The sequence below is a fragment of the Phyllobates terribilis genome, unplaced genomic scaffold (assembly GCF_046119375.1).
Source record: "Phyllobates terribilis strain yellow unplaced genomic scaffold, ASM4611937v1 Scaffold_2__4_contigs__length_985480577, whole genome shotgun sequence".
In the NCBI taxonomy this organism is placed as follows: domain Eukaryota; kingdom Metazoa; phylum Chordata; class Amphibia; order Anura; family Dendrobatidae; genus Phyllobates; species Phyllobates terribilis.
Window position 1 is genome coordinate 983,155,055 of NW_027362762.1, and position 25,369 is coordinate 983,180,423.

A 25,369-nucleotide genomic window follows, 5' to 3' on the forward strand; every position below is an offset into this window, starting at 1 on the left:
AGTTGAATCCATCCACTATATATAAAGACACATCTGCAGGTTCTTCTCAATATCTGACATGAGATCAGAATAAACCTTTCCCGTTTTAGGACAATTAGGATTTTACCATAATGTTTAATATTTGCCCAATGCCAGAATAATGAGAGGAGAGAAGGTTTTAGGGCTTTTTTATTACTGAAAAGTCAAAAGTTTCCATCCAGTAAGATTACGATGTCTTTAAACAATTCTGGACGGCCCGTATGATGATTGTAACATAACCTCGGCACTCAGACTTTGATGAATTTATATTGAATTTTAATGCAGTCCAAAATAAATCAAAACCAACGTTTCGGCCTAAACATCAGGCCTTCATCAGTGTCGTCTAAAAAAACAAAAGCAAATAATGAACAAAACAAGGCAAAATCAAATGAAATAAAGTATATACATCAGAATAAAGTGGTGTCAAGTGTGTGGAACAAGATTCCTCTGCCTGCCTAAGAAGACTGAACGGTATATCAGCTTCCAGCTCCCAGACCCCTTGATATAGCGTCACAGGTACATGTTGGACTGCACACCTTTCTTTAATCACATTTAACACTACAGCGCTCATTCTAATGGGCTGCTTATATATCCCCAGACCAGTGATGCCCATCACCTGAGGCACGTCGCCCATCCTCCCCCTCCACACCTGAGTTATTCAGCAGTCTGGTAGGTCTCTCTTTCAAGCTGATATTGTTAGAACCCTCCTGTTTGTTTTTTCCATCTTGTGTTTTGCGGTCACGTGACCATCTGCCTTTATATTCCAGCTCCGCCCTTTTGGCTGTGCTGGACTTCAGTGTTTGACTGTTTCTCTAGCCTGGTGCTTCGGTGCCTTTCTCTGTCAGTTCGCTTGGTCCTTCTGGGACCTCTAGTAACTTTTTGTCAGTTTGTCTTTTTGTGTTCTGCAACTAATTTTCTGTTTAGGAGGTGTCCCATTTTTTGTCCCAGTCCTTAGTTCTTTTAGGGACCCCTCCCGTTATGCTATAGGTCTTCGTTCAGACTAGCCGAAGACTAAGGCGGGTCTGTTCGCTAGGAACAGGCAGCCCGCTACATCGTAGGGATTCAGCTTAGTCTTACTGTAGGGACAGCTTTCCCCATTCTTTCCTTAGTTTATGTTGCAGATCATAACAGTAAGTCCAGCCCAAAAAACTAAAAGGAAAGAAATTCGGGGATCAGTATGGCTTCCACCCAGGATTTGGCTCAACGCCTTCAGGGATTGTCTCTGGAGGTGGCAGAGCTTCATCAACACGTCAGTAGCTGTTCTGGAGCGCATTTTGTGGAACCCAATGGAAAACTGCTTTTAACACTCCTGTGGGTCATTTTGAGAATCTGGTGATGCCTTTTGGTCTTACCAATGCACCTGCATTTTTTCAGAATCTTATTAATGACATCCTGAGACCTTTGATTGGTAAGAATGTGGTTGTGTATTTGGATGACATTTTGATTTATTCACTAGATCTGGAGTCTCATTGGCAGAGTGTACATGAAGTCTTGCAGTTATTGAGTGATAATTCACTCTTTGCTAAGCTGGAGAAATGTGAGTTCGCTGTGCAGAAAATTAGTTTTTTGGGCTACATTGTCTCCAGCGAGGGCTTTGAGATGGACCCTGTGAAGGTTCAGGCTGTGCTTCATTGGTGGGAGTCGGAGCAGTTTTGTCTCAGGAGGACAGGGATGGAGTACATCCTTGTGCCTTCTTTTCGAAAAAAAATTCGGAAACCGAACTGAATTATGATGTTGGAAATCGGGAGTTGCTGGCTATGAAACTCACGTTTGAACATTGGCGTCATTTTTTGGAAGGCGCTAGATTTCCTATTCAGGTTTTCACAGATCATAAGAATTTGATCTATCTGGATGCTGCCAAGTGCTTGAATGCCCGTCAAGCTAGGTGGGCACTTTTTTTTTCTCGGTTTCATTTTTCTGTTACCTATATCCCTGGTACTAAGAATGTTAAAGCCGATGCTTTATCTCACAGCTTCTCTCCTACAGTCGGTGCCGAGGAGGAGGAGAGCATTTTACAGAAAGGAGTTGTGGTGGCGGCATTGGACTCCGGTTTGGAGAATGGGATTCTGAAAGCTCAAGATGATGCTCCATCTAACACTCCCCATGGGAGGTTGTTTGTGCCTAGAGCCTTTAGGAGAGATTTGTTTGTGGAGTGTCATGAGTCTCAGTTGGCAGGTCATCCAGGAGTTTCGGAGACTAAGAGACTGATTAGTCGCAGTTTTTGGTGGCCTGGATGGCAGAAGGAAGTCATCAAGTGGGTGCGTCAGTGTACTGTGTGTGCTAGGTCAAAGGCTTCACATACTCCTGCTGCGGGGTTGCTTTACCCTCTGGAGGTTCCTAGTGCACCTTGGACGCATCTCACAATGGATTTTATTACTGATCTTCCTGTGTCCGAGGGTTTTACTGTTATCTTGGTGGTCGTGGACCGTTTTAGTAAGATGTGTCATTTGGTTCCATTCATTAAGTTGCCCTGCGCCAAGACACTCGCTAAGGCGTTTGTTAATGAGATTGTCAAGCTTCATGGCGTTCCCACGGATATTGTTTCTGATAGAGGACCTCAGTATGTGGCTCGCTTTTGGCGTGCTTTTTGTGACAGGTTGGGAGTCCATTTGTCATTTTCGTCTGGTTATCATCCTGAGTCTAATGGACAGACTGAAAGAAAGAACCAGGATTTTGAACAGTTTTTGCGTTGTTTTGTGGCGGACAATCAAGAGGTGTGGTCGGAGTTTCTGCCTCTCGCAGAATTTGCTCTTAACAATCATACATCCTCCTCTGCTGGGTGTTCTCCTTTTTTTTGTTGTACTGGGAGACATCCGTCTTTTGGTTCGTTCTCCAAATTGGGGTCGGCAGTGCCGGAGGAGGAGAATTTTTCCGGTGATTCGGAGAGAGTTTGGACAAATGTACGTTTTAACCTGCAAGAGGCTAACAAGAAGTCCAAGAAGTATTTTGACAGGAAACGCACAGAGGTTTTGTTTACTGTGGGTGACATGGTTTAGTTGTCCTCGAAGAACCTGCGGTTGAGGATTCCCTCTAAAAAACTGGGTCCTAAGTTTGTGGGTCCATTTAAGGTGCTTCAGATTGTTAACCCGTCTGCTGTTAGGTTGGAGGTTCCCACCTCCTGGAAGATTAATCCTGTGTTTCATGTTTCCTTGTTGAAAAAGGCTGACGTATCTGATAGGGACGCCACTGTCACAGTTCCTCCTGTGGTGGAAGACGGCGAATATGAAATTTCTCGTATCTTGAATTCTAGATGGCATAGAGGGAGATTACAGTATCTCGTCTCCTGGAAGGGTTTCGGTCCCGAAGACAACTCCTGGGTAAGGACGGATGATGTCTCTGCTCCTAGGCTTGTTAAAGCTTTCCACAGGAGGTTTCCGGATAGGCCTGGGCCTGGAGGATCCAGAGGATCCACATAATAGAGGGGGTACTGTTAGAACCCTCCTGTTTGTTTTTTCCATCTTGTGTTTTGTGGTCACATGTCCATCTGCCTTTATATTCCAGCTCCGCCCTTTTGGCTGTGCTGGACTTCAGTGTTTGACTGTTTCTCTAGCCAGGTGCTTCGGTGCCTTTCTCTGTCAGTTCGTCTGGTCCTTCTGGGACCTCTAGTACTTTTTTGTCAGTTTGTCTTTTTGTGTTCTGCAACTACTTTTCTGTTTAGGAGAAAAATGTCCCATTTTTTGTCCAAGTCCTTAGTTCTTTTAGGGACCTCTCCCGTTATGCTATAGGTCTTCGTTCAGACTAGCCGAGGACTAAGGCGGGTCTGTTTGCTAAGAACAGTTAGCCCGCTACATCGTAGGGATTCAGCTTAGTCTTACTGTAGGGACAGCTTTCCCCTATCTTTCCTTAGTTCATGTTGCAGATCATAACAGATATACTGTTCAGTCTTCTTAGGCAGGCAGAGGAATGTTGTTCCACACATTTGACACCTTTTTATTCTGATGTACAGTACAGACCAAAAGTTTGGACACACCTTCTCATTTAAAGATTTTTCTGTATTTTCATGACTATGAAGATTGTACATTCACACTGAAGGCATCAAAACTATGAATTACCACATGTGGAATTATATACTTAACAAAAAAAGTGTGAAACAACTGAAAATATGTCTTAGATTCTAGGTTCTTCACAGTAGCCACCTTTTGCTTTGATGACTGCTTTGCACACTCTTGGCATTCTCTTGATGAGCTTCAAGAGGTAGTCACCGTAAATGGTCTTCCAACAATCTTGAAGGAGTTCCCAGAGATGCTTAGCACTTGTTGGCCCTTTTGCCTTCACTCTGCGGTCCAGCTCACCCCAAACCATCTCGATTGGGTTCAGGTCTGGTGACTGTGGAGGTCAGGTCATCTGGCGTAGCCCCCCATCACTCTCCTTCTTGGTCAAATAGCCCTTACACAGCCTGGAGGTGTGTTTGGGGTCATTGTCCTGTTGATGCCTAAGGAGTGAGTAGTCTGGATCGTGTGCTCGCGATTCCGGACGAAATTCTGACAGCGTAACGGAACAGTGAGATATTCCGTGACCTCCCTGGTGTCGTCCCTGTGGGTGATCCTTGGCAAATTGGTGGCAAGCGGTGGGATATTACAGAACATCAGTGGCTGGATTGAGCAATCATTCCTGTCACTGAAAACTTGCACGGTTCTTGCGAGAATTCTGTGCAGAGTTTTAAGGAATCAGACTCAGTGTTTTAATATTTTTTTATCTGGGACATTACTATACGTGTAGCAGTTGCATCCCCTCCCTTCTCTTGTTTTTCTATCCTATCTTTTATTTGGCAATAATGGCTACACCTGAAGAGCCCTGGTATCAACAGCAGATGAAGGCCACTCTCACTGCCCTCTGTGAGCTGAGGCAGATTGACACTACGGCCAAAAACAAGGCCCAGATGATTGCTGAACTGTTGCAAGGTGCCGCAGAGCCCGTCCCACAGCAGAGCCCTGATGATGGGGCAACCAGCCAAGGCCCGGATGGCGCTGCTGCAGGGGTCCCACCTGTGATTGCCAGCCATACCCGCAGCCAGGGTAGTGTGGACCCCCACCTGCAGATGGCCTTGGAGCAGCTCGCTGCAGACGATCGTGACGGACAACTGCAGCTGATCCTGAAATTCCAAGAGCGACAGGCTGAGAGAGCTGAGCGCCATGCCAAAGCTGACCGAGAGGCGGCTGAGTGCCAGGCCCAAGCTGACCGAGAGGAGCGCCAGGGCCAGGATGATCGACAGGCTGCTGAGCAGGAGCGACAGTACCAGCTGGATTGAGCCCGGATTCAGAAAGAGTCATCCTCCACACAGCCCCGTGAGTCCAACAGTGCCAACTGCTCTAAACCCCTTCCTGAGCATTTTCCTGTAATGTAAAAGGATGGGGACTTGGACATATTTCTGCGAGGCTTTGAAAAGGCCTGCAAGCAGTATCAGCTGCCCACAGACCAGTGGGCCAGGTACTTAACTCCAGGGCTCCGAGGAAAAGCTCTGGAGGTGTTTGCTTCCCTCCCTCGAGAACAAGAGACTGTGAGGCCGTCATACATGCCCTGATAAGAAAGTACCAGCTGACTCCGGAGGTTTACCGGAAAAAGTTCAGAGCCCTCCAACGTAGACCCCATGATAGCTACAGTGATTTGGTGGATGGGCTCAGAACCAACTTTGAGCAGTGGATCCGAGGACTGTCAGTCACCACCTTCGAGGACCTGAAGGATCTGATGGTGAAGGACCAGTTTCTTCATCTTTGCCCAGTGGAAGTGCCACAGTTTGTGCTTGACCGGGAGCCAAAGGAAGCCACCAGAGTAGCCCAGATCGCAGATGCCTATGAGGCCAACCACACACAAAGTCAGCCACCGCCAGCTGGAAAGGGGGTAAGTCTACAACTACCCCCAGTGTTCCAGCCAGCCGGCCCTCAGAGGGTTCTGCCCCATCTTCCAGCACCTGGACTGCATTTGACTCCAGTAAGTGCTATACTTGTGACCAAACGGGTTACATCAGCCTTTTCTCCCCGGAGAGGCAGAAGATGAACACCACACCTGAGGCCCCAGGGCCTACTGCAGCCATTCTTTTTGTGGGTGGGGCAGTTGGCCAGGCCCGGGAGAACTTACAACCTGTTACCGTGGGCAACACTGTCACTGTCGGCCTTAAGGACACTGGCGCAGAATGCACCCTGATCCGCCCTGAGTTTGTGTTGCCAGAGGAACTCATTCCTGGGAAGACCCTGAATGTCACCGTGTTCGGGGGTGTTCACCGTCCCATACCAATGGCCCGAGTTTTCCTGGACTGGGGTGCGGGGAGGGGGTTAAGGCAAGTGGGGGTGTCGGAGAATCTCCCCACTAGTGTGCTATTGGGAACTGATCTGGGACGGTTGGTTGACCGATACATTCCTGACAACCCTCCCAGATCTGGTATGTCATGTAATGCCGCTGTCAAAAATGTCAATGTGATGAATAATAAAAGTGTGTGTTGTGGTAAAGAGGATCTCAGCCACCTAACCCCACGGGGTGATGCTGCTGAGGATCACCTAAAGCGAACCAACATAAGTGCTATGGGCAAGGGGAGCAGGCACGGGCACCAGGAAGCAGGTCGTCCTGTGCAGGTGACCAGTGTCACACCAGATAGTGGCATGGTCAGTGGTAGCTGCCCCATGACTAGCACGGATTCAGAGGTGATGAGAAAGGATGGGGAGAAGCACGGGGATCATAAGGAAAGTGGTCCCGTGCCGCCAACCAGTGCCACGACGGACTGTGACATGGCCGGTCATTAGCTGCCACACAGCTAGCCTGGCCCCCCAGGTAGCCATGAGGGGTGGAAGGGTAGGCCCCGCAACCAGGCGAGATAGGAGGAATTTGTGTTCCCCAGTCTGTGAAGAGTATGGAAAGAAGGCAGCCATAATCTGTCAGAGGTGTGGGGAAAATGTATCCCGAACCTGTCAGGGTGATCGGAAAGCTGGATCCCTAGCTTGTTGGATCAGCAGTAAGGGTGGGCCAGGAGGTGGGCTTAAAGGGGTGATTGGTAAATCACCCATTACTTCACCTCAAAGAGGGGGAGATGTCAGGGAAGTATTGAGGAATATTGAAAATGTTCTTCCATATTTCCCTGATCCAGATATTGACCATTCTTCCCCTTCTGCTCAGAACAAAAGCCCCAATTAACACAATCATGAGGGAGGCCTTGCACAAACAAATGCCAGCCAGTTACAAGCTAACCAAAATGCAAATATATTTCCTATTAACACAGTACCAAATAGTTTTAAGAACTCGACACTCCAAAAATGTTTGCAAGAAAAAATAAATATCTTTATTCAATAATATAATTTTGCATAATCCTTTTAACGTTTTGGCCTGTTTAGGCCTTCATCAGAACTATAATGTAAAAAAGAAAAAGTATACACATGTATAACAAAAAATGGAACAACACAGTTCATTATGCAAAAATAAACAAAAATTATAACCTAAACATTCCACATGAAAACTGGAATTGAATATGGAAAGCAAATGTATGAGACCTAGTGGTCATGTCAAAAGAAAAAGATTCAAGAGCAGATAATATACAAGTCCATATATATTCCATGTAACTCAATAGTATTATATCACATATTGTCAAAAATGCTGTAATTGCAATGATGACGAGTTTTTTTTACCAGGATGCGGTTTTCAATGGGAGTCCACAAATGTATAATCCGTACTGTGAAAAGAAACCAACATGTGTTTCATTATATTATCTATAAAAAAGGAGGTCCCAGACTGGCCATCTACAATGTAAGGACCTTTGCTATAAGGGTCAAACGGGCGCTCAACAATATAGAAGTAATACCAAACACGCTCTCCTGTAAATTCAGCGCAAGTAGACAAAACCACAACCGTGTAGTAGAAATGGCGCTGAGGGAGTGTGCGATAAGGCGCTCTTAAATAGAGCGCCGTATCGTGATACTTCCTGGCTGTGACGCCCATCTGGAATGATGGACATCACATGACTCCTCAAGCGCGTCACCGGAAGTGACGCACTAAATAGGAAAATGTTGCTGACAGGCGCCATATTGGAGGGGGTCCAGGTACGCCCACTAGTACCATATCAGGAATCATCTGCAATAAACATATTTATGGAAAAGCACTACATTCATAATGCACTGATATTACGGGATAACCTGAGCTCCACAAGTCATAAAGAGATAAATTTTAACTATACTTATTAGATAAGATGAATATTGTAAAATAATGGGAAAAAGGAAAAATAATAAAAAATAAAGAATGAATAATAAAAATAAATATAGATAAATATAAATATTAAATATAAATAAAAATAAGAAATAAAAAATTAAAATGAAAAAGAAAAAACATATATCAAAATAAAACAAATAAAAGAAAAATTAAAATTAAAATGAAAAATAAAAAATAAATAAATAAATAAAAAACGAAAAATAATGAAATAGAATTTATGTAAAAAAAAGATTAACACGATCATACCTGTCCATGTGACATGCAGGAAGAGGAAAGTCAGGTTGTACGTATCTGAAAGGAATAAAAATAGCATATTAGTTATATGAGTCTCAGAATTTCGTAATCCCTATTGAGTCCCTTTGGTTCGAGAGTATCCAATCTATGAATCCAGTATGATTCATGACGCTCAAGTGTCTTGATCCTATTGCCTCCTCTCCTAGGTACAGGTATGTGTACAAGAATTTGGAATTTCAAGTGAGAAATGTTATGTTTCATCAAGGTGAAATGGTATGGTTTAGGCCAGGGGTCCTCAAACTTTTTAAACAGGGGGCCAGTTCACGGTCCCTCAGACCATTGGAGGGCTGGAATATAGTTTTTTTTAAAAAAAACTATGAACAAATTCCTCTGCACACTGCACATATCTTAATTTGTAGTAAAAAAAACAATACAGGAACAAATACAATATTTAAAATGAAGAACAAGTAAAGTTAAATCAACCGGTATTTCAATAGGCAGGTAACTGTACCCAATAGGCAGCATAGGTCCCCAATAGGCAGGTAACTGTACCCAATAGGCAGCATAGGTCCCCAATAGGCAGGTAAATGTCCCCAATAGGCAGGTAAATATCCCCAATAGGCAGCATAGGTCCTCAATGGGCAGGTAAATGTTCCCAATAGGCAGGTAAATGTCCCCAATAGGCAGGTAAATGTTCCCAATAGGCAGGCTGATTCCCCCTTATAATGCCATATGCAGGCTGTTCCACCCCTTATAATGCCCATGCAGGCTGTTCCCCCCCTAATAATGCCCCATGCTGGATGCCACCCCCCATATAATACCCCATGCAGCATGTCACCCCCCCATGTAATGCCCCATGCTGGATGCCACCCCCCATATAATACCCCATGCAGCATGTCACCCCCCCCATGTAATGCCCCATGCTGGATGCCACCCCCCATATAATACCCCATGCAGCATGTCACCCCCCCATGTAATGCCCCATGCAGCATGTCACCCCCCCCCATATTATGCCCCATGCAGCATGTCACCCCCCCCCATATTATGCCCCATGCAGGATGTCCCTTTCCCCCCATATAATGCCCCATGCAGGATGTCCCTTTCCCCCCCATATAATGCCCCATGCAGGATGTCACCCCCCATATAATGCCCCATGCAGGATATCACTCCCCTGTCTTTATAATGCCCCATGCAGCATGTCACCCCCCCATATAATGCCACATGCAGCATGTCACCCCCCCATATAATGCCCCATGCAGCATGTCACCCCCCCATATAATGCCACATGCAGCATGTCACCCCCCCATATAATGCCACATGCAGCATGTCACCCCCCCATATAATGCCCCATGCAGCATGTCACCCCCCCATATAATGCCCCATGCAGCATGTCACCCCCCATATAATGCCCCATGCAGCATGTCACCCCCCCATATAATGCCACATGCAGCATGTCACCCCCCCATATAATGCCCCATGCAGGATGTCACCCCCCATATCATGCCCCATGCAGGATATCAGCCCCCCATATAATGACCTATGCAGGATGTCACCCCCCATATAATGCCCCATGCAGCATGTCACCCCCCCATATAATGCCCCATGCAGCATGTCACCCCCCCATATAATGCCACATACAGCATGTCACCCCCCCATATAATGCCCCATGCAGGATGTCACCCCCCATATCATGCCCCATGCAGGATGTCACCCCCCCATATAATGACCTATGCCTCCATACATAAAAAAAAAAAAAAATCCAATACTCACCTCACTTCTCACTTGCTGCCACTGCCGCTGCTCTACTCTGGTCTGGACTCCAGCGTCGCGGCGGCGGCGTCCCGCTCTGCGCTGCCTGTGACAGCACTCGGGAGGGCACAGTGTAAAGACGTCACCGCACCCTCTGACCTGAGACGTCACAGGGAGCGCACAGCAGGAAGACAGCGGATCTGCAGAGGCACAGGGAGAGGTAAGTATCTGGCTGCCGGGGCCCTGAGAAAGCGGGGGGAAGGACGGGCAATGGCACCGCTCTCCTCTCCTCCGCCCATAGCCCGGCGGGCCGGATAAAAGTCCTCCGTTGGCCGCACGTGGCCCGCGGGCCATAGTTTGAGGACCCCTGGTTTAGGCAAATACGTTTTGCCGCACTTTATACTGGATTTCTGTTGAGACATGCGGTCCTGTATATGTTGGGTGGTTTCACCCACATATACAAGACCGCATGGACATCTTATAGCGTAGACTACATATGAAGAGCCACATGAAAAAAGCCTCTAATTTCAATGCCTTCACCTATATGAGAGTGAAAGAATTTTTCACCTTTTTGGACGTTGCTACATTGAGGACAATGAAGACAAGGGAAAGTTCCTCTCTTGGGGGTATTCAGAAAGGTTTGTCTCGGAAGTCTTGTCTTAGAGCCTATATCCGCATGTACTAATTTATCACGAAGGCTCACCGGTCTTCTAAAGCAAGGCAAGAAAGGTGATCTGAATTCATCAATCCTAGGATAACTATCTTGTAGAAAATGCCAACATTTTTGTATACTCTTGTGCATCTTATACACAAAAGGATGAAAGGTATGTATAAACGGTATTCTTTTACCTAATCTTTTCTTCTGATTACTAGGGGAATTCCTGCTACGAACTAATAGATTTTTAGGATATCCTCTAAATTTCTCTTCCATTTCATCTAAACGCATTTTTTTTGTTTGAGTATCAGAGGCAATCCTTGTTACCCGACTGAATTGAGATTTAGGAATAGATTCCTTGGTTGCCTTAGGATTACAGCTAGAAAACAATAGTAAATTGTTACGGTCAGTGTCTTTCACAAACAAATCAACTTCCAAGAGACCATTCTGACCCTTGATGATCCTGGTGTCCAAAAAGCTGATGGAATAAGAATCATAATGTAAGACAAATTGTAATTCAGGCCAAATCGAATTCAATTCATTATGAAAAGTAAGAAGGGAGACCAACGGGCCCCGCCAAATGCAAAATACATCATCAATATATCTTCACCATATCATGGCATGCTCTTGAAAATTGGGATTAGTATAAACAAATTTCTCCTCAAATTGTGCCATAAAACAATTAGCATAAGGCGGGGCCACGTTGGACCCCATCGCAGTACCCTGTACCTGGAGATAAAAGTTGTCACCAAACAAAAATACATTTTCCTTATGAACCAGAGTCAGAAGTTCAATACAGAATTCAATAGTATTATGATCATACGTAAAAGAAGCAAGCAAACCTTCTACTGCCTCCAAACCTTTCTCATGTATAGAAGTGTACAGACTACTAACGTCCTATGTCACTAATAATGAGGAGTTTGTAATTTTATTCAACTCTCGTATGATCCTGCTAAAGTCGCCCGTATCTAATATGTAAGATTTGGAATTTTTAACCAAAGGTGACAAAATCTTTTCAAGCATTATGCTTAGTGGGGACAGAATCGAGTCTGTAGATGCCACTATTGGGCGACTCGTTTTTTTTTTTAGACATTTGTGCACCTTCGACGAAATATAAAAAACGGGAAATATCGGATGATGGTTCACAAGAAATTCGCTAACTTTCTTATCTATAGTGCCATTCGATAGAAACTTGTCTATAACTTGTCTAATTTTAAGAGCTATCCTAGATGTTGGATTTGAGGTCAATGGTTGATAAACTTCAATATCTGATAACTGACGTAAAATCTCCTCTGTATATTCTTTTTATCTATAACTACGACTGCTCCCCCCTTATCTGCCGGTTTTATTATTAGTTCTTTATCCTTAATCAAGGATTGTTCAGGGTTAGACATATTGGTGGGACAATGAAATTTACCTCTAGTTATGTCCTTTTTAAAGAGATCTACCTCCCGATCGATTAAACTAATAAAAGTTTCAATAGGTGGATTGTTCTTAAGGGGCATGAAATTACTCTGAGTCCGAAGGCCTAGATCTCTCAAATTAATGGGAGTAGAGGCAGTTGTAATTACGGTAGAACCAGGAGTCACTTCTTTATCAAAATGGGTTTTCAACCTTAGAGATCTGTAAAACCATTGCAAATCCATGTCCAATTGGAATGTGTCCAATTTATAAGTAGGACAAAAAGAAAGTCCCTTCTATAAAAGAGTTAATTGTGGTGGAGTCAAATTCTTTGAAAAAACACAACACAGATCTGAGGTAGATTGACACCTTCTCCCAGGCCAGAGTTTGGAGGAAAAAGGAAATGGTTTGTTAAGTTCAAAGACACTCACAAACAATTCCCGGCCACCAGCCATAGCCACGTCGACTTCGATTTGAAATATGAAATGTTGTTAGTTCCATACATCCGGCAATAACGGGACCCATATTTTTGGAGGTAAAATCAGCGAGGGAATAATAGGGATATTTTTCTGCCACTGAAAAACGCTACATAGAGCTGAAGCGCAAAAACACCAGAATAGCAGACTGCAACTATGCGATGTGTGGTCTCTAACTGTAGATAAAATCATAAGGGAAAAAATGGCGTCGTTTGCAAGCTTCTGCGATCAACAAGTGATGAGTTATTGCAGAAGTTAGCGTTTTTAATAAAAATGTAGAGGCTGGAGACCAGCCCATATGATGTCACCACAAGGGGCGTGTGGGTAAATCTCCCCTTAGGTATAAGAGAGCCCATGGACAATAGAGGAGCACTCATTGCCAGGGGGGTATAAGGATTATAAGCAATGGGTCGCGTTCGATAACACTCAAATCAACTGGGGAGCCCCTCCTCCATCTATGCTGATTCGTCCCTGCGAACTGTATAGTGTAAGTTGTCTTCTTTTATCCTGTTTATTTTATGTAACTTCTTATGAATTTTAATGTCTCCTTTGTAACATCCTTGTGTATATATTTTTCCTAAACACTACCTCCCTTTTGGATTAAATATAAAATTTAATAATTCTGTTTCTTTTGTCCTGTAATCGTTCCCGCCTTCGAAGCCATATACGCTACCAAAACGCAGACTTCTGGCCAGGCCTGTATTATATTTCAAATCTGGTCGGTGGTGGCAGAGAATAATATTAATAATCGGGTATCGTGCAGCTGGCAGCAACCATACGGAGCGTACACACATATTCCTGGAGCTGGAATTCGGAGGTGTGACGCCATACGCTTTCTGTGTGCTCGCTGATGCCCAAGGAGTGAGTAGTCTGGATCATGTGTTCACGATTCCGGACGAAATACAAAATAGATGGCATCATGAGAAAAGAAGATTATGTGGCAATACTGAAGCAACATCTCAAGACATCAGCCAAGAAGTTAAAGCTTGGGCGAAAATGGGTCTTCCAAATGGACAATATCCCGAAGCATACTGCCAAAATGGTAACACAGTGGCTTAAGGATAACAAAGTCAGTGTTTTGGAGTGGCCATCACAAAGCCCTGATCTCAATCCTATTGAAAATTTATGAGCAAAGCTGAAAAGGCTGCGAGCTAAGCGACCTACAACCCTGGATCAGTTACAGCAGTTTTGTCAGGAGGAATCGGCCCAAATTCCACCAACTATTGTGAGAAGCTTGTGGAAGGAGATCCCAAACGTTTCACCCAAGTCATTCAGTTTAAGGGCAATGGGACCAAATACTAATGAAATATATGTGAGACTCTGGAAGTGGTGATGTCCAACTCACTTAATGAGTTCAAGAGAGGCCTGGACGCCTTTCTTGAGAACAATAAAATTACATCTTATGCTTAGTGATAGTTAATTAATCCAGGGATTTAATCTGACTGCCAGATTGGTGTCGGGAAGTGAATTTTTCCTCAATTATGTAAATTGGCCTATACCGCATGGTTTTTTTTTGCCTTCCCCTGGCTCAACGCTGCGGAATAGCTGCAGTGCACAAGAAATAGGCTGAACTGGATGGACGCTTGTCTTTTTTCGACCTTATAAACTATGTAACTATGTAAATTTTTGACTTTGCAGTAAGTAATAAAAATGCCTTAAAACATTCTCTCTCCCTCATTATTCTGGCATTTGGCAAATATTAAAAATTATGGTATAATCCTAATTGTCCTAAAACGGGAAAGGTTTATTCTGATTTCATGTCAGATATTGAGAAAAACCTGCAGATGTGTCTTTATATATAGTGCATGGAAATTTCTGGTTCCAACTGTATCTCTGTATATAGGGAGCTCCCCCTAGTGGTGACTGCAGCCAGGATCTTTTCAGGTATCTGTGTATACAGGGAGCTCCCCCTAGTGGTGACTGCAGACAGGGTCTTATCAGGTATCTCTGTATACAGGGAGCTCCCCCTAGTGGTGACTGCAGAGAGGATATTATCATGTATCTCTGTATACAAGGAGCTCCCCCTAGTGGTGGCTGCAGACAGAACCTTATCATGTACAGTACAGACCAAAAGTTTGGACACACCTTCTCATTTAAAGATTTTTCTGTATTTTCATGACTATGAAAATTGTACATTCACACTGAAGGCATCAAAACTATGAATTAACACATGTGGAATTATATACTTAACAAAAAAGTGTGAAACAACTGAAAATATGTCTTATATTCTAGGTTCTTCACAGTAGCCACCTTTTGCTTTGATGACTGCTTTGCACACTCTTGGAATTCTCTTGATGAGCTTCAAGAGGTAGTCACCGGAAATGGTTTTCACTTCACAGGTGTGCCCTGTCAGGTTTAATAAGTGGGATTTCTTGCCTTATAAATGGGGTTTGGACCATCAGTTGTGTTGTGCAGAAGTCAGGTGGATACACAGCTGATAGTCCTACTGAATAGACTGTTAGAATTTGTATTATGGCAAGAAAAAAGCAGCTAAGTAAAGAAAAACGAGTGGCCATCATTACTTTAAGAAATGAAGGTCAGTCAGTGCGAAAAATTGGGAAAACTTTGAAAGTGTCCCCAAGTGCAGTTGCAAAAACCATCAAGCGCTACAAAGAAACTGGCTCACATGAGGACCGCCCCAGGAAAGGAAGACCAAGAGTCACCTCTGCTTCTGAGGATAAGTTTATCCGAGTCACCAGCCTCAGAAATCGCAGGTTAAGCGAGATTAGAGACCAGGTCAATGCCACACAGAGTTCTAGCAGCAGACACATCTCTACAACAACTGTTAAGAGGAGACTTTGTGCAGCAGGCCTTCATGGTAAAATAGCTGCTAGGAAACCACTGCTAAGGACAGGCAACAAGCAGAAGAGACTTGTTTGGGCTAAAGAACGCAAGGAATGGACATTAGACCAGTGGAAATCTGTGCTTTGGTCTGATGAGTCCAAATTTGAGAACTTTGGTTCCAACCACCGTGTCTTTGTGCGACGCAGAAAAGGTGAACGGATGGACTCTACATGCCTGGTTCCCACCGTGAAGTATGGAGGAGGAGGTGTGATGTTGTGGGGGTGCTTTGCTGGTGACACTGTTGGGGATTTATTCAAAATTGAAGGCATACTGCACCGGCATGGCTACCACAGCATCTTCCAGCGGCATGCTATTCCATCCCGTTTGCGTTTAGTTGGACCATCATTTATTTTTCAACAGGACAATGACTCCAAACACACCTCCAGACTGTGTAAGGGCTATTTGACCAAGAAGGAGAGTGATGGGGGGCTACGCCAGATGACCTGGCCTCCACAGTCACCAGACCTGAACCCAATCGAGATGGTTTGGGGTGAGCTGGACCGCAGAGTGAAGGCAAAAGGGACAACAAGTGCTAAGCATCTCTGGGAACTCCTTCAAGATTGTTGGAAGACCATTTCCGGTGACTACCTCTTGAAGCTCATCAAGAGAATGCCAAGAGTGCGCAAAGCAGTCATCAAAGCAAAAGGTGGCTACTGTGAAGAACCTAGAATATAAGACATATTTTCAGTTGTTTCACACTTTTTTGTTAAGTATATAATTCCACATGTGGTAATTCATAGTTTTGATGCCTTCAGTGTGAATGTACAATTTTCATAGTCATGAAAATACAGAAAAATCTTTAAATGAGAAGGTGTGTCCAAACTTTTGGTCTGTACTGTATCTCTGTATACAGGGAGCTCCCCCTAGTGGTGGCTGCCGATAGAATCTTATCATGTATCTCTGTATACAGGGAGCTCCCCCTAGTGGTGGCTGCAGACAGAATCCTCCAGTTATCTGTCCTGTTATTTGCTGTATATATGGATGACACAGGTATTTGAGTAGAGATTTCTTCCTCTTGCTCCTCTCACTATTTTCTATCTTCTCTCCTTTAAGATGTGGCAGCCATGTCTTGTGGACGTGATTTTTTAATGTCGTCATGCAGAGAACTAATGGAGAAATGGATCCAGCTCCTCGGAAAGATTGGGTCAGGGAGCTGTGGCCGGCTCAGAGTGTGAGTGACTGCTGACTGTAGTATTACAAGTGACGTTGTATCACAGTTGGACATGGCGGTAATGTCTGCTCCTTTTCTGTTAGCCTCATCCTGATGTCTCTCTACAATGTCTCCATTCATCGGGAAGGTCTGGTGTGGATGAGCCGGAACATGGGACTTCTACCTCAGCTGCAGCAGCTCCTGATTGGTGAGCATTCGTACTGTACATCAGATGTTGCCCCATCTGCTCACAAGCTTTCCTGCCCATTTACTTCCTGGGGCCTGCAGATTTACTGCTCGGGGCCTGCCCTCCTAATATCTGGCTGCAGCAGTGTGAATCAGTACAGGAACGCAGCCTCTGGTCTGGAAAGGGTTAGTAGAGAATTTCTAGGCTCTGGTCTTCATGGCTCCGCAGTGAAAGCTGCTCGTCATGGCTCCTCGTCATGAAGCAGGCTGATATAAGGAGCAGAGCTTAGGATCGAGGGGACCTGAATGGCAGGAGTCCCTGAGGCTGCCGGCCTTCATTACTTCCACCACAATCTCTGCATAGGACGAGGATGAGACACAGCGTAGGGGACCTGAATGTCAGGATTCCAAAAACTGCACGACCTCTGTTACTTCCACCACGATCACTGCCGTGGATGAGGACGAGACACAACATAGAGAACCTGAATCATAGGACTCCCCAAAGCTGCGCGGCCTCCGTTACTTCCACCACAATCTCTGCACAGGATGAGGATGAGACACAATATAGAGGACCTGAATCGCAGGACTCCCCGAGGCAACATGGCCTTTGTTACTTCCACCACAATCTCTGCTTAGGATAAGGATGAGACACAGCATAGAGGACCTGAATGGCAGGATTCTCCTGAGGCTGCGCGGCCTCCATTTCTTCCATCACAATCTCTGCACAGGACGAGGACGAGATACAACGTAGAGAACCTGAATCACAGAACTCCCCGAGGCTGTAGGGCCTTCGTTACTTCCACCATGATCTTTGCACAGCATGAGGACGAGACACAACGTAGAGGACCTGAATCGCAGGACTCCCCAAAGCAGTGCAGCCTTCATTACTTCCACCATAATCTCTGCACAGGACAAGAATGAGACACAATGTAGAGTACCTGAATCGCAGGACTTCCCGAGGCTGCACGTCCTTCGTTACTTCCACCATGATCTTTGCACAGCATGAGGACGAGACACAACGTAGAGGACCTGAATCGCAGGACTCCCCAAAGCAGTGCGGCCTTCATTACTTCCACCATAATCTCTGCACAGGACAAGAATGAGACACAATGTAGAGTACCTGAATCGCAGGACTTCCCGAGGCTGCACGTCCTTCGTTACTTCCACCATGATCTTTGCACAGCATGAGGACGAGACACAACGTAGAGGACCTGAATCGCAGGACTCCCCAAAGCAGTGCGGCCTTCATTACTTCCACCACAATCTCTGCACTGGACGAGAATGAGGCACAACATAGAGGACCTGAATCACATGACTCCCCGAGGCAGTGCGGCCTTCGTTACTTCCACCACAATCTCTGCACAGGATGAGACATAACATAGAGGACTTGATTGGCTGGAATTCCCGAGGCTGCACGGCCTTCATTACTTCCACCACAATCTCTGCACAGGACGAGGATGAGACACAACGTAGGGGGCCTGAATGTCAGGATTCCAAAAACTGCACGACCTCTGTTACTTCCACCACAATCACTGCCGTGGATGAGGACGAGACACAACATAGAGAACCTGAATCATAGGACTCCCCAAAGCTGCGCGGCCTCCGTTACTTCCACCACAATCTCTGCACAGGATGAGGATGAGACACAATATAGAGGACCTGAATCGCAGGACTCCCCGAGGCAACGTGGCCTTTGTTACTTCCACCAAAATCTCTGCACAGGACGAGGATGAGACACAACATTGAGGACCTGAATCACAGAACTTCCCGAAGCTGCGCGGCCTTTGTTACTTCCATCGCGATCTCTGCACAGGACGAGGATGAGTCACAACATAGAGGACCTGAATCGCAGGACTCCCCGAGGCTGCGCATCCTTCGTTACTACTGACGCGCCCCCTGGTCCGTGGGGTACGCGGTGCTGGGCCGGTCGTGGCCAGGGGAGATGTCACAGTGGCGGTGACCCGGTCCGTGACCCAGGGCGGTCAATCAAAAGGGGGTTATTTACAAGGGATTTATAGTTTTTATATAATTTTCGTGACACCACCTGTGGTATGCGGCTCAAGGGAGCCGCCGCTGTAGAGCAGGTCCTCTGGAGCTGTTGTTAATGCAGCAGAGTTGGTTCAGCTCTCCACAGGTAGAGCTTAGCTCCAGGGCAGTGTAGATGTTGCTGTTATGGAAGTAACACTCGTAGTGCAGTGTAGTGCAGGGGTGATGGCGCAGCAATAATTTCACAGAGACAGTGGGGTGCAGTCCTCAGGGTTTACTCACAGTTGATAAGTTCCTCAGGTTGCACTTTCCGGACTATGACCTCCCACGTTGCGCTGCGTTCACCAGGCAGGGGTTCAGCAAACTCCCAGGTGTTTCAAGAGTGCCTGACAGGACCCCGTTCTATATGCCCTTCTCAGCCGTCTTCCTGCGCTGGCCCTCACCCTTCTTGCCCTGTGCCTCGCCAAACAATGTCCCAAGCCGGTATCCTCGGATCTTTCTGGGCAACCTGGAGTTCCCTGGATCCTATGTGGTTACCTTTTTGGCTACTTGAGTGCGGATGTGGCAACTGCACCCTGAAAGTACAGAAGCCTCGGTTTCCAGTTGAACTTTGTAATTCTCACTGATTAGGGGCCGGTCCCCTCTGAGGCTCGATCCTTCCACCGCCTGGCAGATTCGGGCGTACGGGTGGCCTCCAGCACTGCCTGTACCCCTGGGATCCCTTCTTCGTTCCTGGAGCCTTCCTCCTGCTCCTCTCCTCCTCAGTCTGTCCTGGGCCTCTCTGGCTAGGCCCTCCTCCTCCTGAGCAGAGCTCCTGCTCCCTCTACTTCTCCTCTCAGACTAAGCTCTTCTTTCAAGATTGCTTCTCTCTATATACTATCCCTAACAAGTGCTCCCCTGATTTACTTCCTCCACCGACACCCACTACATGGTTCCCCCTTCTTTAGTTCCCCCTACTCCAGCCAGGGACAGGACTCAGCAGGAAGCGATGCATCTTACCCCTCCTGCTTGTCTGGAGTAGCGTAGTGTTGGATGCAGGTGTTAGGGTCCCGGGCAGCACTCTATCCTTACCTGAGAGTGAGGTACCACACCTCTGGGTGAGATGCAGTACCTCTGTGGCGACTGAACCCGCAGGGGCGCAACACTTCCACCATGATCTTTGCACAGCATGAGGACGAGACACAACGTAGAGGACCTGAATCGCAGGACTCCCCAAAGCAGTGCGGCCTTCATTACTTCCACCACAATCTCTGCACAGGACGAGGATGAAACACAACGTTGAGGACCTGAATGGCAGGACTCCCCGAGGCTGCGCAGCCCTCATTAATTACACTGCAGTCTCTGCACAGGAAGAGGATGAGACTCAACAGAGAGGACGTGAATCACAGTACTCCCCGAGGGTGCGCGGCCTTCATTATTTCCACCACAATCTCTGCACAGGACGAGGATGAGACTCAACATAGAGGACCTGAATCGCAGGACTCCCTAAAGCTGCGCGGCCTTCGTTACTTGCACCACCATCTATGCATAGAACGAGGATGAGACACAACATAGGGGACCTGAATGGCAGGTCTCCCTGAGGCTGCGCAACCTTCGTTACTGCCACTGCAGTCTCTGCACAGGAAGAGGATGAGACTCAACATAGAGGATCTGAATCACAGGACTCCCCGAGGCGGCGCGGCCTTCATTATTTCCACCACAATCTCTGCACAGGATGAGGATGAGACACAACATAGAGGACCTGAATCACTGGACTCCCCGAGGCTGCGTGGCCTTCGTTATTTTCACCACAGTCTCTGCTCAGGACAGAGGACCTGAATCGCAGGACTCCCCAAAGCAGCGCGGCCTTTGTTACTGCCACCATAATCTCTGCACATAACGAGGATGAGACACAACGTAGAGGACCTGAATGGCAGGACTCCCCGAGGCTGCGCTGCCTTCGTTACTTCTACCACAATCTCTGCACAGGATGAGGATGAAACACAACGTAGAGGACATGAATGGCATGACTCCCCGATGCTGCGCGGCCTTCGTTGCTTCCACCACAATCTCTGCACAGGGCGAGAATGAGACACAACATAGAGGACCTGAATCGCAGGACTCCCCGAGGCTGCGTGGCTTTTGTTACTTCCACCACCATCTCTGCAAAGGACGAGAATGAAACGCAGCGTAGAGAACCTGAATTCCAGAACTATCCGAGGCTGCGAGGCCCATGTTACTTCCACCATGATCTCTGCAGTGGTTGAGTATGAGACACAACGTAGAGGACCTGAATGACAGAATTCCCCTGAGGCTGCGCGGCCTCCGTTACTTCCACCACAATCTCTGCACAGGACGAGGATGAAACACAACATAGAGAGCCTGAATGGCCGGACTTCCCAAGGCTGCACAGTCTCTATTACTTCCACCACAATCTCTGCACAGGACGAAGACGAGACACAACGTAGAGAACCTGAATCACAGGACTCCCCGATGTTGCGCGGCCTATGTTACTTCCACCATGATCTCTGCACAGGATGAGGATGAGACAGAACGTAGAGGACCTGAATTGCAGGACTCCCCGAGGCAGCGCAACCTTTGTTACTTCCACCGCAATCTCTGCACAGGACGATGACGAGACACAACATAGAGGACCTGAATGGCAGGACTCCCCGAGGCTGCACGGCCTTTGTTACTTCCAGCATGATTTCTAGCCATATGTTTGTGGTTTTTCTCTCATTGCGGGATCTTGTGCCTCCAGATGGAGTAAAGTCCATCCAGAAGGGACGAAAACATCTCACCGGAGATACAAACTACTCTCAGCCTGACGTCACTACTACAACTCCCAGCATTCGAGCACAGGTCTGAAGGTTGCTTAGTGGATTCCCCTCGGGCAGCAGTATCATCTCTGATCTGTATGGACCGGCCTTGCTCATCTCTGCTCTGATCAGCACAAGAAACTGCAGATGTGCGAACAAAGATCCCAGAGGTCTGTGTGATGTACAGTGGTGTGACAAAGTGTTTGCCCCCTTCCTGATTTCTTATTCTTTTGCATGTTTGTCACACTTAAATGTTTCAGATCACGAAACAAATTTAAGCATTAGACAAAGATAACAAAAGTAAACACAAAATACAGTTTTTAAATGAAGGTCTTTATTATTAAGGGAAAAAGAAATCCAAACCTACAGGGCCCTGTGTGAACAAGTGATCCCCCCCCCCTTAAAACATAAAATTAGCTGTGGTTTATCACTTCTTTGGTAAGTCAAGTTAAATTTCCCTAGCCACGCACAGGCCTGATTACTGCCACACCTGTTCTCAATCAAGAAATCACTTAAATAGGACCTGCCTGACAAAGTGAAGTAGACCAAAAGATCCTCAAAAGCTAGAAATCATGCTGCGATCCAAAGAATTTCAGGGACAAATGAGAAACAAAGTAATTGAGATCTATCAGTCTGGAAATAGTTATAAAGCCATCTCTAAAGCTTTGGGACTCCAGCGAACTACAGTGAGAGCCGTTAGTCACAAATGGCAAAAACATGGCACAGTGGCGAACCTTCCCAGGAGTTGTCTGCCAACCAAAATTACCCCAAGAGCGCAATGATGACTCATCCGAGAGTCACAAAAGACCCCACAACAACATCCAAAGAATTGCCTGACTTCGGGTCAATGTTCATGACTCCACCATAAGAAGGAGACTGGGCAAAAATGGCATGCACCGAAGAGTTCCAAGACGAAAACCACTGCTGAGCAAAAAGAACAAAGGCTCGTCTCAGTTGTGCCAGAAAACATCTTGATGATTGCCAAGACTTTTGGGAGAATACTCTGTGGACTGATGAGACAAAAGTTGAACTTTTTGAAAGGTGTATGTTCCATTACATCTGGCTTTGAAGTAACACAGCATTTCATAAAAGGAACATCATACCAACAGTAAAATACGGTGGTGGTATCCTGGTGCAGCAAGACAATGGTCCAAACGCACCAGAAAGTTCACCTCTGAATGGCTTAAGAAAAACAAAATTAAGACTTTGGAGTGGCCTAGTCAAAGTCCTGACCTTAATCCGATTGAGATGCTTTGGCATGACCTTAATAAAGCGGTTCATGCTCAGAAACCCTCCAATGTGGCTGAATTACAACAATTTTGCAAAGATGAGTGGCCAAAATTTCTCCAGAGCGTTGTAAAAGACTCATTGCCAGGTATCGCAAACTCTTGATTGCAGTTGTTGCTGGTAACGGCGGCCCAACCAGTTATTAGGTTTAGTGCGCAATCACTTTTTCACACAGGGCCCTGTAGGTTTGGATTTTTTTTTCCCTTACTAATAAAGACCTTCATTTATAAACTGCCTTTTGTGTTACTTGTGTTATCTTTGTCTAATATTTAAATTTGTTTTGTGATCTGAAAAGTGTGACAAACATGTAAAAGAATAAGAAATCAGGAAGGGGGCAAACACTTTTTTTTCACACCACTGTATTCTCAGTGGTAGGCTCGAGTATGATGTATTCTCAATTTAGGACTTGGGTAGAACTTGTTCTCAGTGGAGGACTCGGGTACAACATATTCTCAGCGCAGAACTCAGGTACGACGTATTCTCAGCGGAGGACTCAGGTACGACATATTCTCAGCGGAGGACTCGGGTACAACATATTCTCAGCAGAGGGCTCGGGTACCACGTGTTCTCAGTGGAGGACTCCTGTAAAGTGAGGATCAGCAGAGATTAGAGATCTTATATGATTCAGGATGTCTGGGCCGGGCACTGTATGATTCTGTGGCCAGAGGACATCCTTATGTGGACTACAAGACTAGATCTATTAGATTAGAGTCCTCCCAGTGATCAACCCATGGTCCGATAAATGTCCTGCCCCTATAAAGCCAGGAGTCAATCTTGTCTGGCTGCTCCTCCTCTAGACTCTTACGTAATCTAGGAGTTGCCAGATCATGCGGTTGTCCTCAGCTTTTCCCAACTCCTGTCTTTGCCGTAAGATGCAGTGATATAGCTGCCACATTTCATGAAGTCTGGGGACATCTGAGTGACAGCCACTGAGGAGCCTGTTCTTTTGCATGTGATCAGAGGTGTTATCACCACCACTCCCTACTTTGCAAGGCTCTCCAATTTTTAGATTAATTGCCTTCTAAGCTGAGGTTAGTACATAGGGAAATTCTAACGACCTGTCAATTCATCCTAGATCCTGATAATGAAGTGTGTCTGCACGCTCTGCGTCTCATCCAGTCCTTGATTCTAGAGCCAGATGTCCTGCACATGTTATGGGAAGACGTCCAGCAGTGCCTGCCGTGTATCACAAAGCTCTCCCATGCACCCAACTCAGAGCTGCAGAAAATGGCTGTGGAGTTACTGGAGGAATTGAGGGGGCTGATGGTGGAGGGTTAATGTATCCACCATGTCATCTCCGGTAACTGGCAAATTAAGTCATTATAAAGTTATATGTATGGAATATGGGTTCAACTGTTATGTCACTGCTACGCGATGTGATGTTCCTGGCTGCTATGTCACTACTAGGTAATATCATATGTCAGCTGTGATGTCACCACCAGATGATGTCATGTTCCTTGGCCTTGATGTTCGTGCCATAACTCATTCATATGTTGTGATGTCATATTTCTCTGCTGTGATGTCACTACCAGATGATGTCATGTTCCTTGGCCTTCATGTTAGTACCATATGTCATTCATATGTTGTGATGTCACATTTCTCAGCTATGATGTTACGCATGAAATCTGCTATACTGTGATATCACAACAATATGATGTCATGTTTTTCAGTTGTGAAGTTATGACTTTATTACGCCATGTTCTTCATCCATAATATTACTACTCTATAATGTCTTGTTTCTAGCAAATGTTATTACTTCTTCCTGTGGGAAGTTCCAGTTTTCACTGTGGGACACCTGTTTCTTTTGTTGTTCTGTTTTTTGGAGATTAAATAATTTCCTTTGTTCTGTAGATAATAATAATAATAATAAATTCTAATAATAAAAATAATAAAAAATGACCAATACCATGTCTACTAAAGTAAGGACTACACCTTCACCCCAAAACAGCAGGCCATACATACCATAACTGCCGAAGTAAGGACTACACCCTCCCCCCCAAACTGCAGGCCATACATACTGTGGAGACACGAGGGTAAGTGGGTGCTCTCGTCCGTTGTCCTGGCTGTCTTTAGAAAGAACACGTGGACCAGGGCTCATCCCACTGAACGCCTATTCTGCATGGGCAGAATACTACTCAGACAACACAGGGTGAGGTTAACACAATGGGGTGATACTTTATTGGATCACCAACAGTCAATAACATATAGTACAGTCCCAGCAAGTACACAAGATGGTGTAAATGACAGAGTCTCACCCTTCTGCTGACTCGCCGGGATTAGAACCTCTGTGACTTCGGGGCATCCAGGGCCAACTACCCCAATCAGTGGTACCCCGCTTTTAGCGGGCACCCACAGAGAGGAGGTAATGACAAGCTTAGGACGCTGACCGAATACAGCG

The 25,369-nt window shown here is 46.0% G+C and overlaps 1 protein-coding gene across 1 annotated transcript in view; it reads left to right on the forward strand.

Moving 5' to 3' along the window:
• Nucleotides 1-24,814, forward strand: part of HSF2BP (heat shock transcription factor 2 binding protein) — a 229,037-nt gene extending 204,223 nt beyond the window's left edge. Inside the window, exons 6-8 of the mRNA XM_073668814.1 lie at nt 16,618-16,735; nt 16,819-16,922; nt 24,047-24,814. Coding sequence (XP_073524915.1) covers nt 16,618-16,735; nt 16,819-16,922; nt 24,047-24,249 — 425 coding nt within the window. The 3' untranslated portion in view covers nt 24,250-24,814. The remainder of the gene's footprint in view (nt 1-16,617; nt 16,736-16,818; nt 16,923-24,046) is intronic.
• Nucleotides 24,815-25,369: the final 555 nt, after the last annotated feature.